Source organism: Lactuca virosa, chromosome 4 (assembly GCF_052849685.1).
Source record: "Lactuca virosa cultivar CGN04683 chromosome 4, Lactuca_virosa_CGN04683_v6, whole genome shotgun sequence".
NCBI classification, from domain to species: Eukaryota; Viridiplantae; Streptophyta; class Magnoliopsida; order Asterales; family Asteraceae; genus Lactuca; species Lactuca virosa.
In genome coordinates this window covers 248,984,946-248,998,036 of record NC_136429.1, presented here as the reverse complement: position 1 = coordinate 248,998,036, position 13,091 = coordinate 248,984,946, and the positions used below count along the sequence as shown (strand labels likewise).

Sequence of the window (13,091 nt, the reverse complement as noted above, 5' to 3'; positions counted from 1 at the left end):
CATAAGTACATTCTTTGGATAATTACTACATTACCCCAAGCTTCGCTTATTCAAGCCCAAGGCCCAATCCATAGGCCTAAAGTTAATTAGGAATCAAAGCCCAACACAGGGCCCAATTTTCCAAATTGGGCTCAGGCCTATACATGGTCTTATTCTAAGGCCCAACACATGTAATCATTAAGACCCAAACTATTACCCAATTATGGCCTAATTTTTCCAAATTGGGCCCAAGTCTCTCACATGGGCCTTACCCTAAAATCCTTCCAATTATTTAGGTCCATTTGCTTATTCTTGGAAAGCCCATTAATAGTCCAATCGCCAAAGCCCAATAAAAAGGCCCAACTCAAGGCCAATGTGAAATTAGGGTTTTCACATGAAATGACGATTAGGGTTAAGTGTTCCTACTTAACCCATTAAGGACTTAATCCACTAAGGACTTAATCCATTAAGTCCAATATTGCTTTAGATTAATTTTTTTTTTGCCAATGATTATTATTTAATTTTTCAAGTTATTAACTAATTCTCATGTGTGTGTCCCGATCAATTTCCACAATTTAGGGTTTTATGCCCTTAGGGTTTTCCAACCCAATACTAGTTCATTAGTCCATTGGTCGGGCTTTTAGGTCACATTGGGCCTTATTGGCCCATTAGGGTTCCATTGGGCCCACTAGGGTTTCATTGGGCCCATTTTTGTCCAATCATCCCAAACGAGGTCCAAACAAAATCAAAGCACACCGCCACCCGACACGGCGGCCGGTGGCGGCAGGAGGCGGCAGCCAACACCCTACGGTGGTGGTTTGAGTTTCTTTCCATTATACTTTTGCTAATTACAAGTTACAATGCCTTAACCAAGAATAAACACACTCACACACTAAATACATAAACACACACATGGTGGCACATGGTGGCAGCCACCACCTCACGGTGGTGGCGGTGGCGGTTCTTGGTTTTTTTTCAGCCAAATAAACTAGACACACAACACACACTACATTATAAACAAACACCCATACATTTCTTGCTTGCAATTGGATTCAGCCACCCTCCTGGTGGCGTTTGGCGGCGACAGCGGCAGACTCACGATGGCAGCCACCACCGTAAGGTGGTGGCAATGGTCTCTTTTGGTTTCCAAACACGTAGCTACACACACCAGCCACCAGAACGCACACACGCACTCTTCTTGAGCGAAGACGAGCCCAACAACCCCATCTGGTGGCGCAAAACAGCGATGACGGCGTGAAATAATGGCAGCAGTGGCGACCAGGGTGGTTCTTCACGGTTTCGTCCTTTGATTCCTTCGACTGAACTCGACAGGTGGCGACAGAAGTCGTAGAAGAAAACCGTTGCAGCGGGAAAGGCATGCTACGTCTCCACCAGAGTACGACTCGACAGCTGCAGCCTCAAATGGTGGCGACTGATCTCGATAAGGCGGCTGGAGAAAGAGAAGGAGAAGGAGAACGATAAAGGTGGCAGCAGTGCAATCGAGCGGGGCCCATGCACAGCGTCTTGTCCGCAGCAATAGGAGAGGCGGCTAGACGAAGGAGGTGGCGACTGAATGGTTAGAGCTGTTAGGGTTAGGGTTCGGAACTCTTTCTACCCGATACATCCAAACTTGAGTCCATAATGACACTCTTAGTACCTCCTTATCCCATTTCTTTCAAATCAAATCCATAATTTACCATTTAAATCCCTCGTTTTTCAAATCCTTTCATGTTAGATCCATAATTTACTTTTTAAACCCTGCTCTCATAAATTCTGTCATGTTCAGTCCAAAAGATGCCAAATAGCCCCTCCTCTTACAAAATCTTTTCAAAATGAGTCCCTTACTTACACTTCAATCCCCGAAACCAGTATCCCGATAATTATTATTTGTTTTGGGATATAATAATCTAAAATAATAATAAAATTACCTCTCGGGGTTCCAGGTTTATTCTTTAATTATTCTATTTTAAACGGGATGTTACATCGCGCCTTCCCTTCCGCTTACACCATTCGTTCCCATTTCCACTCGGGTATCACTGGCTGTTGTAATAATCCCAAGGGCTTCTGATATTCTACCTTAACCTTTACGCAAGTCAGGCACTTGCTCACGTAGGTAGCAATCTCCGCTTTCATGTTCGGCCACCAATAATGTTGTTTGATATCCAGGTACATCTTATCAGAACCCGTATGGACGGAGTATCGTGTCTTGTGCGCTTCATTCATGACTACGTCTCTGAACCCTCCAAATTTTGGGATCCAGATCCGGTTCAGGAGATAGTGTGCTCCGTCCTCCTTAATTGCGAGATTCTTGTCCATTCCACGAAAAGCTACGTTTGCAGCGTTCTCCAGCTTCAGGGCTTCTAGTTGAGCCTCTTTGATTTGTGAAGACAAGTGGGAATGGAAGGTCATTATCAGTGTTTTTACTCGGCGGCCCGAGTAGTCCTTTCTGCTTAAGGCGTCGGCCACCACGTTAGCCTTGCTGGGATGGTACTTGATCTCACATTCGTAGTCGTTGAGCAACTCGACCCATCTTCGCTGCCTCATGTTTAATTCCTTTTGATCTAGAATGTGCTGGAGGCTTTTGTGGTCTGTGTAAATTGTACACTTTGTCCCATAGAGATAGTACCTCCAAATTTTTAAAGCAAAAACCACCGCTCCTAGCTCGAGGTCATGGGTAGTATAATTTACCTCGTGGTTTTTCAGTTGCCTGGACGTGTAGGCAATCACCTTTCCATGCTGCATTAGTACACAGCCCAAGCCCTGGTTCGAAGCGTCGCAATACACTACGAAATCTTCCGTTCCCTCTGGCACGGTCAAGACCGGAGCACTGCAGAGGGCCTGCTTCAGAGTTTGGAAAGAAGCTTCTTGTTTTGCATCCCAATTTAATGGTACGCCTTTTTGGGTGAGAGCGGTGAGGGGCTTGGGGATCTTGGAGAAATTATGAATGAACCTTCTGTAATAACCAGCAAGGCCCAAGAATTGCCTAATCTCTGATGGCGTCTTCGGGGTTGCCCAGACCCCCATAGCCTTGATCTTAGAAGGGTCCACATGAATCCCTTCTTTACTGACCACGTGCCCCAAGAAATCCACCCTACGAATCCAGAACTCGCATTTGGATAATTTTACGTACAACTTCTCCGCCCTTAGAATTTCCAAGACCTGCCTCAGATGTTGACTATGCTCTTCCTTACTTCATGAATAAACGAGTATGTCATCGATGAAGACGATTACAAAGTTGTCGAGGAATGGTCGAGAGACTCGGTTCATGAGGTCCATAAATGCTGCGGGCACATTCGTTATATCGAAGGGCATTACCATGAACTCGAAGTGTCTATAGCGGGTTCGTAAGGCATTTTTGGGGATATCTTCTTCTCGGACTCGTAGTTGGTGATATCCGGACCATAGATCTATCTTGGAAAAGTAACTGGCTCCTTGAAGCTGGTCGAATAGATCATCAATCCGATGAAGTGGGTATCGGTTCTTGATAGTGAGCTTGATTAAGTCCCGATAATCGATGCACATTTTGAAAGTTTCATCCTTCTTTTTGACCAACAAGACTGGAGCTCCCCAAGGTGAGAAGCTTGGTCTTATAAATCCTTTGTCTAGGATTTCGCTTAATTGGCTCGATAACTCCTGTATTTTTGCACGGGCTAACCTATAGGGTGACTTGGCACTTGATGTGGCTCCAGGTATCAGGTCAATTCGAAATTCGACCTGTCTCTCGGGAAGTATTCCCGGGAGATCTTCCGGAAATTCGTCTGGAAAGTCGTACATATCTGGAATATCGTTGATGTTCTTTTCCCCTTTCTGTTTGTCCACCACGTGGGCTAGAAAGGCATGATTTTTCTTGTGTAGGCACTTTCGTGCCTTGATGCATGATATGAGACGAAGGTTTGCAACAAGTTTATCGCCGTAAATGACTAACGTTTCATTGTTGGCTAGGTGAAGGCGAACAACCTTCTCGTGGCACATAATATCGGCATGGTGGGGGCTTAACCAATTCATGCCGATGATCACATCAAAACTTTGAATATTAATCGGCATCAAGTCGATTGAAAATGAGTGGTTATTTAGTGTTAGTGTGCACCCTATGTAAATGTCTTTGGTTGTTTCAGTCTTCCTATTAGCCATTTCCACCGTGAAGGCTTCGCTTAGCTTCTGGGGGTTTTGATTTATGACTCGCGAAACTCCGCTCAACCCCACTGTCAAATAGAATGCATGTGTAAGTGTTGTTGAGAGGAAACGTACCAGTTGCAATAGTCGGATCTCGTACGGCTTCACCCTGCCCTAACGTTAGGACCCTTCCGGATCCCCTGACACCCTGGTTGTTGGCTTTTGGACAATACCGCTTGAAATGGCCAGCCTCCCCACATCCATAACACGTGCGGCTGGCCCCAGCATTGTCGGGTTGAGGGTTGTTTTGTTATGGTGACGCTCTGCAATACCAGGCAGTGTGCCCTTTTCGATTGCAGTTTGTACATTGGAAGTCTTTGCATGCCCCGGTATGATGGAAATTACACTTGTCACACTTTGGGTGGGAACCTGCATAAGGTTTCGCAGGTGCTGGGGTGGTTGTAGTGGTTGCAGCTGGGGTCTGTATGGCCTGAGTGGTAGCAGCGTGAACCGCTACCGTTTGCTGCTTCTTAGAAGAATTTGAAGCTTGTCCCACTTTCCTTTTACTTCCCTTGTTTCTCTTGTTGCTGTCTTCCTTCTTGGTCTCTGTATCCGAAATCTTGGTGCTCTTCTTCTTCCCATGATCATACAACTTTTGTGTCAAGCGCTTTGCGCTATCGAACGTTTCAGGGTTGGCAACAATTACGTTTCCCTGAATTGGAGGAGTTAACCCCCAAATAAAGCGTTCGATTTTCTTGCCTTCCGATGTTATCATCCCTGGACACAGAAGTGCCAGTTCATTGAACCTAGCGATATAGGCTTCAACATCGGAGTTTTGTACAGTAAGGTTCCATAGTTCCTATTCAAGCTTTGGTACTTCCCCACAAGGGCAGTATTCAGCCAGCATCATTATCTTAAGATCCTCCCAAGACATAGCGTTCGCAACCGGAAGATTTAAGGCCTTGACATGGCCATTCCATCATAATAAAGCCCGATCAGCAAATGTACATGCAGCAAACCTCACCTTGCTTTCTTCAGGACAATCACAAATTTCAAAGATGGATTTGGTTTTCTCAAACTAGCGTGTTAAAGCTATCACTCCACCGGTTCCGTTGAAAGTTCTGGGTTTCGCATTGGTAAAATCTTTATAGGTGCAGGTTCTTGTAGGTCCTTGATTGGCTCCCTGATTGGAACTTCCCATTCCCTGACCATTGCCACCCCCGTTGTTACCGTTGTGGATGTGATCCAACGCTGCAGTAATTGTAGCTGTCACTGCTGCCTGGAATGCAGCAGAGTTTATCTCCGGCGGAGGCGGCGGTGGTGGAGGTGTGTTGTTGTTTCTACGAACGTACCTTTGAGGCATCTTCTGTCATGGAACAGAAGGATGATGAGCACATAATAGTTTCTTCGGTGATTTGATTTGTGCTTATAAGTGAAATCATGCAATATCAAGAAATAATGAAAATAGAAAACATAACAGATAAAAACATCACAGATAAAACACGCATTTGTTTCATTACTGATAAGAGTTTAGTACATGTTACGTGAAAATTTGGCCTTTATAAAACCTACAGTACATGTGATAAAAGTCAAACAACATAATAACCCCATCGAGTAGTGTAATCACTTAATCGAGGGGTAACCCTACATACACAAAGCAAAAAGGAAAAGGAAATAACATCAAGAGCATGTGGTGGGTAGGATGGGTCCTACTCACGGCGGGAGGTCTCCGGTGGTGCTGATGACGAAGTGGATGCGCCCTGGAGCCTGGCCAACTGGCGCTCGGTGACACGCAGCCTGGCCTCCAATGTCGACTGTCGCTCCTGGTAGTCTCTCACTACCTCCTGAGTCTGCCTCTCGGCCCTCTCCACGGCTGCTCTCATCTGGGCCATCTGATCGGTGGTTTCCTGGGCCTGATTGCCAATGTCTCGAGTCCTCCTGACCATCACTGGGAGGGCGCGGTCGGCCGGCCCTCCATGCCTGAGGTCGAACATTCCCTAGTCCATGCCAAAGGGTGGTCGCACCTCTTGCTGTCTGCTCCATCTCCAAATTTCGTGGGCCCATGGGGGCATCGGGCCATTGGGGCCCATCCTGTGTGCCGGCACTCGTACCATGTAAGGCGGATTGATGACTTCAGAGTCTGCGTCCGAGTCATCCTCCTCGATGTCATCGTCACTACCATCCAGCTCATCCTCCTTAAAGTCCACCTCGGGGGCTTCGGGCTCCACTTCCAACTCCTCTGGGTCTTCTTCCGGCTCTTCCTCAAGCCAACCCCTATTCCCCTGATTGGGGAAGTAGGGATCTCCGGGAAGATGGAAACCGGCCATAGCGTCTGTACGAGAATATAAGCACAAAAATGAGATATAAAAAAAATACAATAAAGGTTTCACTTATTGTCAAAATACTCCTATAGTTTAACCGCGATGTCCAACTCTTCTAAAAACTTTTAATTGTTTCTTATTTTTGTTCAGAGTGTTTTAGTCCCACTGTATTTATAGTTGCATATCTTGTATGGTTAGATATGCTAGTTCACTACAAACAATGCTCTGATACCAATCTGTCACACTCCCGAACCGGAATGGCGGAAACGTCCGGGGGAGAATGACTTCATCTTGTAATATCATAACAATGTATATAAATGACACATAGCCATCATCATCATCATACATTAAAGATTACAACATACATGGTTTACAGTATTGTGTTTGTTCACAAAAATTACATCCCAAAAACGAATGTATGATGAAACCAAAATACAACATTCATTCAATGTCCATATCTGTAAAGAATCCGACTCACTGTGTTCCTGGGAATACAAGTCGTTTGAAAAGCGTCAACATCGAAATGTTGGTGAGTTCATAAGCACGTTTGTATAAAAGCTTAGTAGTAGTTTGTAAATCTCAGAAAATACGATATTTTCTTGTAAAACTATTTTGTAAGTCTTGTTTCCAATCATGTTTAATTGCATATGTATTCTTTGTTAACCTTGTTTGAAAATGTATAGTGAGTGGTTCCCAGAAAATCCTGTATTTTCTTTTATATGAAAAGTATGGTCTTAAACCCTAAGACCCGAGTGGTGAAAGTAGATGTAGAATAGGTGATACATAGGTTCGTACTTCGTAACATGATTAAAGTGTAGATATAGCGTAAATTTTTATATAATAATATATAATATATAATATCGTTATTCTCTATGTGAGTCTGTATAACCATACTAATATGACGGAGTGCCTGTCTTGACATTCTTCAGGCGTCGGTTTCTGAGAAGATATTTGCCACCCTAGAGTGGCCGGTCTAGCTGTAGCGAGGAGCTCAGGTGTGGGGTGTCAACCCCGTATAGATCTATACACAAACTCTCGTTCTCCCTCCAGGAGACTCTGGTTATAACTATAAGGCTTACGATGTACACTAAAATGGGTACAGTAAAGGTGTGTCTCACAAGAGCCTTAACGGAATTTACACTAACATTGAGTTTCATTATTTAACTTTATAAATAATGTTACTAGGGTATATTTTTTACTACAACCCATAGGTGATAAAAATATAATCATTTTTACCGAAAGTGTCAAAATATCACATTGTTACTAATATTGTCACTAAAGGCCCAATAAAAATAGAATTGTCACAAAAGGCCCAATCTTGCTCAATTTGTTATAAGAGGCATATTTGTTATTAAGATGTTCTCAAATGGCCCAATATTATCCAAGAATGTCGAAATATGGCCCATTTTCACTAGAGTTGTAAAAAATAACCCATTTTTGCAAAAATATTCATTTAAGGCTCATTTTTACAAAAATACTTAAAAATGGCCCAAGTTTATCATAATGTTCAAAAATGATCCATATTTACTAAAAAGGCCAATTTTTGGCCCATTTTACCAAAATGGTCAAAAATGGTCCCTTGTTAATGAAAACTTCCATTTTTATCATTCTCCATGTTTTCTTGTCAAAATTTGTTTAAACATAATTTTTGGACTAATCCTTGGGATGTTTATCATGCATCAAAGGAAATATATTTCATGTGGAAACTAGTTTTTCATTTTAACAACATGTTAAGTTAACTAAGTCCAACAACTTGAGATCTAACTAAAATCTGAAGTTCTTAGCCTCCTAGCATGGATTTCACAACATTTAATACACCTATCATACAACACATGCACATACAAGCAAATATACAAATATTTACACAAGACTTTGACTTGTATCCTCCCCCAAAAGAAGAAAAAATCGAAAATAGGGTTATGAAGCTCACCTTGGGTAGTTGAAGGGTGTAGTTGAAGTGATGAGATGAGAGATTAACAAGATAAAGTATATATTCACTGGCCAAGTTGAATCACTTACGTGGGTTTAGGGAAAAGCCTTTGAGAAATTTGTATCCTAAGAACTTGAAGCTTGAATTCTCAGAGAGTAATCTTGGGGTTTCTCAGTAAGTGATAAGGAGGAAATGTGATATGGGAACGGTTTACGCTCCTTAATAAAGGAGTGAAAGTAGATGTGATGCTTGCTTGGGTTACTGGAGGATTTTGCTTAGTTTTTTTATTGTTAATACGTGGTTAACTGTGATTGCTTTGGAATTGGTTGAAATGTCCCACCCTAAAGTCAAATGTTTTTGTCTTTTCCTTAATTCAAATCCGTAAACCCCTTAAAATATCCAAGAATGGTAGCAAACACAAGGTGTTTACGCCCAAGTATGGGTCCCTTAAGGTGTTGACGATTTAGGTGGTTCTTGGAAAGGAGTTTTCACCCACTAGGTGGTCCACCAAAGGGGTTTACGCCCAAACATCACATCCCTAAGGTGTTTACGCCCAAAGATTGGTTTCCTAAGGTATTCATGGCCAAGGTTTGGATCCTTTAAGGTGTTTACGGCTACCTTTGGTCTTTGAAGTAGTTCACGGCCAAACCATGGGCCATTAGAGGTGTTTACGGCCAAGCATGGCCCCAATGGAGGGGTTTACGATCTTGGATGGTTCCTAGGAAGGGTTTTATGGTCGTAGTTAATAGAAAACTCAAATATGTTGTCCTTATAGTTCAAGTGTTCAAGATTGTGACACAATTACAAGTTCTTATGTCCATATCATGTGATTTTTATTTGATTTTCATTAATCATTAGGGCTTAGGGTAACATGAATTCCAATTATGTATTATTCATCTTAATTGTATCATAGCTAAAACATTCGTGCATACAAGACCCTTGGGCCTGGTTTTGACCTGAAGTTTCTAGTTGTGACATTACATAACTGCCACGACGAATTTTAGAAAATTTCCAACATTTTTTATTAAATCTCAACCACTTAATTTCTCTAATAAGGGGCTGAGATTTGTCATCGCGTTCCTCACCATATTTCGAGTCCTCACCCGATCATATATATATATATATATATATATATATATATATATATATATATATATATATATATATATATAGAGAGAGAGAGAGAGAGAGAGAGAAGAGAAAAGTTCAATAGAAAACCATAATTATTGGTTCTCCAAGGAACCAATTTTTTTTCAAGTTTAGAGCTTATTCTTTATCGAAAAAAAAAAACTAAAAATATCTAAATTCATAACATAACATTGTGAATGTTAAATATATTTTTCGGATTCACCGTGTGAATTTAGATTCACATTGTGAATTTGACGATTTTTTTTTTCGAATTTGATATGATTGAAAAATGATAAAAAGTTATGAATTTCTGTATTTTTAGTTTCTTTTTTGATAAAAACTAAGTTCTTAAAGTTGAAAAAAAGATTGGTTCCTTGTTTAATTATGGTTCTTTATTGAACCTCATCCTATATATATATATATATATATATATATATATATATATATATATATATATATATATATATATATATATATATATATATTCAGGATCTTTTGCGAACCAATATTTTCATGTGAAGTGGCAAACTTTTTTGTGTGAAATTAAAAAAAAAAATCACTTAAGGATTAAGTTAGTTATATAGAAGTGTATTCACAAAAAAAAATCTTGAAAAAAATAAACACATATGAAAAGTGCATATATGCACAAACGTTGAAAATACATTTTTTCGTCAAAAATAATTTTCATAGGTGCACATCTTTTCGAATTTTTTTTTTTTTTTTTTTTTTTGTGAATGCACTTTTATATAACCGACTTAAAACCTTAAGTCTTTTTTTTTTGAAAAATAAAATTCACACGAAAGAGTTTGCAGAGTTCACGAGAATCTTTGGATTCGCAAAAGAACCCAACTTTCTAAAAGTAACAATTTTTTTTTTCCAAAAATAACCGTCAAGTCCGGAAAAAGGCATGTTTGTTTGTTGTACTTTCCGTGAGTCTGAAGTACGCTCTCTACATACTTGTTCTTTTGGATTGATATCTGCAGACTGGAGATAGTGAGTTCGAGGAAAAGCTTTTGCGAACTCATTATTTTTTAACGGATTAGAAAACAAAAATCTAAAATCCAACCTTTCAAATATATAATAGGGATAATGACTTAAAATAGTAATATACTTTTTGATTTGTACATATTTGGTCACTGAGTTTTTTTTCATCTACATTTGCCCCTTCAACATGTTTAAATGTACGCATTCAGTCATTATAACCATGTAATTCAGGTAAGCCGGAAAAAATGACTTAATATGGTACTATATTTCTCATTTTGTACACATTTAGTACTTAATATTTTTTTGCACATTTAGTATTTTGTATTTTTTTTGTTGCAAAATAAGTCTTTGTTGTTTTTCTACACATTCAGTACTTATGAAAGGTTATCAAAGCATCCTACATAGGACAATCATTAATGAGGTGTTCGAGGTTGTTCATGCTTATGACCACTGTGTCATCGATTGCTTAGTGCTTAGGTCTTGTGATCTGAATGTCGTAACTTCTTCATACGATATCATATTTTAACGATCTTTATATTCACACGTTCATATTTTAGTCTACTACAAATTTGTGTAGATTACTCTCATTAAAAAGTAATATATTTTACTTACGGTTTTATAAAAAAACGTTCATATATACATTCATAAAAAATGCATGTATATAAAGCTTGTAAATAAAAAATATATTACTTTTTAACAGGAATAATCTAAACGTAAATTGTAGTAGACTTAAATAAGGACGCGTGGATATAAAGATCGTGAAAATTTAAGATCGTATGAAAAAGTTAGACGTTCAGAATACAAAACCAAAAAAAATACAAGCCCTAAGAAACAAGCAGCTGAAGTCGTGTTTGTCATAAGCATCAATAGCCGCAAACACTTCTTTAATGATTGTCTCACATATGATGTCGTGAGAAAAACCTAAAGAAATAAGTTATAAATACTTAATGTATACAAAAATAACAATAACTTATTTTGCAACAAAAAATATTAATAACTAAATATGCAAAAAAAAAAATATTAAGAAGTAAATGTTTAGAAAGTAATAATATATTACCGTATTAAGTTATTTTTTTCGGTTGACCTGAAATAGCCGGTAATAAGGTGTCAATCCATACAATTAAATAAGAGAGTATAGATGGCTATATTATAAATGTTAGAATCCACGTAAAGTATTATGTGAATTCACTGATATGTTCGAAAATGTTAGAATTTTTTGGTTATTAAAAAAAAAGTTAATAGATGGCTATATTATAAATGATTTTATAATGTCACCGAATTTATATAACAGGGGTAAAGTAGTAATTAAACATTGTTTATACAATTTGTGGGAGATAGATAGCCCTATCAGCATATGATTGGCTGATGGAAGAGCGAGCAATTTGGCCCCAAACACAGATACACAGACAAGAAGAGGATCTGAGCTGAGGTCTCCCTTCGAGAAAAATCTCCAAAAAAAAGTTGAAAAATGGCGGTGTCAACAGCACCTCCGACCACTACCACTACCGCTTTTCTCAAGACCGTTGACCGTCGTCTCAGTTCTGCAAACACTTCGCCTCTCCGTCGTATCTTTCCCGCCAATAAATCCTCCAAGATTTTAGCCATGGCACCGAAAAAGAAGGTACACAATAAACAAAACTATATTTCGATTATTTTTAGTTTTGGTGTTACTGAAATTAGACGTGAATTCAATCTCAATCATCATGAATAACCGTAGATCTTCACATTTGTGTATTACAATCCAATCCAATCCAATCCAATCGCATACTTGTACTAGATTCAAATTGTTTTCTTCTTTTGATTTACAAGTCAAGTACGATTACACAAATTTGCAGGTGAACAAGTACGACAAAAGTTGGAAAAAAGAGTGGTTTGGGGCTGGGCTGTTCTTCGAAGGAAGCGAAGAAGTAAACGTCGACGTATTCAAAAAGCTAGAAAAACGTAAAGTGTTGAGCAACGTCGAGAAAGCAGGGCTTTTATCCAAGGCGGAGAAGCTAGGATTCACTCTTTCATCCATCGAGAAATTGGGGATTCTGTCAAAAGCGGAGGAGCTAGGGCTTCTCAGCTTGCTTGAAACCGCGGCCGGATTCTCTCCGGCAGCTTTAGCATCGGCGGCGCTGCCAGTTCTGGTGGCGGCGATACTAGCAATTGTATACATCCCAGATGATTCTACCGCTCTCGTGGTGGTGCAGACCGTCATTGCAGGTACGCTTGCTGCCACAGCTACCGGATTGTTTGTTGGTTCGATTGTGTTAGAGGGAGTACAGGAAGCTGATTAGCCTGTTGTTTGTTTGTATTAAAGTTTTGGTAATTATGATTTGTGAATAACCTATGTTTGTTCTGATTCAAATTTGTTACCAAGGAATATGTATTTACAACACACTATAACTTTTATAATATGTCGAGGAAGTTATTAGAAAAATTGGAAGAATTGTTTCCTTTATTTGATTTGTAATTTTGTATCCATACAAAAGGGTTTTATTCAACAATTAGATAAATTAATAACATTAAATAACATTATTAAACATAATTTAACACAATCATTCTCTTTATAAGTGACATTTCAAACACTCAACTAACATTATCAAATATAATTTAAGATGTTCAATCGTTCAATACACTAATATTTTGTTCTC

At 39.4% G+C, this 13,091-nt stretch overlaps 1 protein-coding gene across 1 annotated transcript; it reads left to right on the top strand.

The window, feature by feature from the left end:
* The first annotated feature begins 11,814 nt into the window (after window positions 1-11,814).
* On the top strand, window positions 11,815-12,877 carry LOC145108177 (transmembrane protein, putative (DUF1118)). The gene is made up of 2 exons (XM_079045192.1): window positions 11,815-12,076; window positions 12,291-12,877. Exons 1-2 carry the CDS (start codon window positions 11,924-11,926, stop codon window positions 12,732-12,734), a joined length of 597 nt encoding a protein of 198 aa, XP_078901318.1. The 5' UTR covers window positions 11,815-11,923; the 3' UTR covers window positions 12,735-12,877.
* Window positions 12,878-13,091: the final 214 nt, after the last annotated feature.

What these genes read in the sequence shown, in the direction of transcription:
- LOC145108177 (XM_079045192.1), top strand. Translation starts at nt 11,924, where the DNA reads ATGGCGGTGTCAACAGCACCTCCGACCACTACCACTACCGCTTTTCTC. An exon ending in CCATGGCACCGAAAAAGAAG is followed by an intron (nt 12,077 to 12,290) that starts GTACACAATAAA and finishes ACAAATTTGCAG; the next exon opens with GTGAACAAGTACGACAAAAG.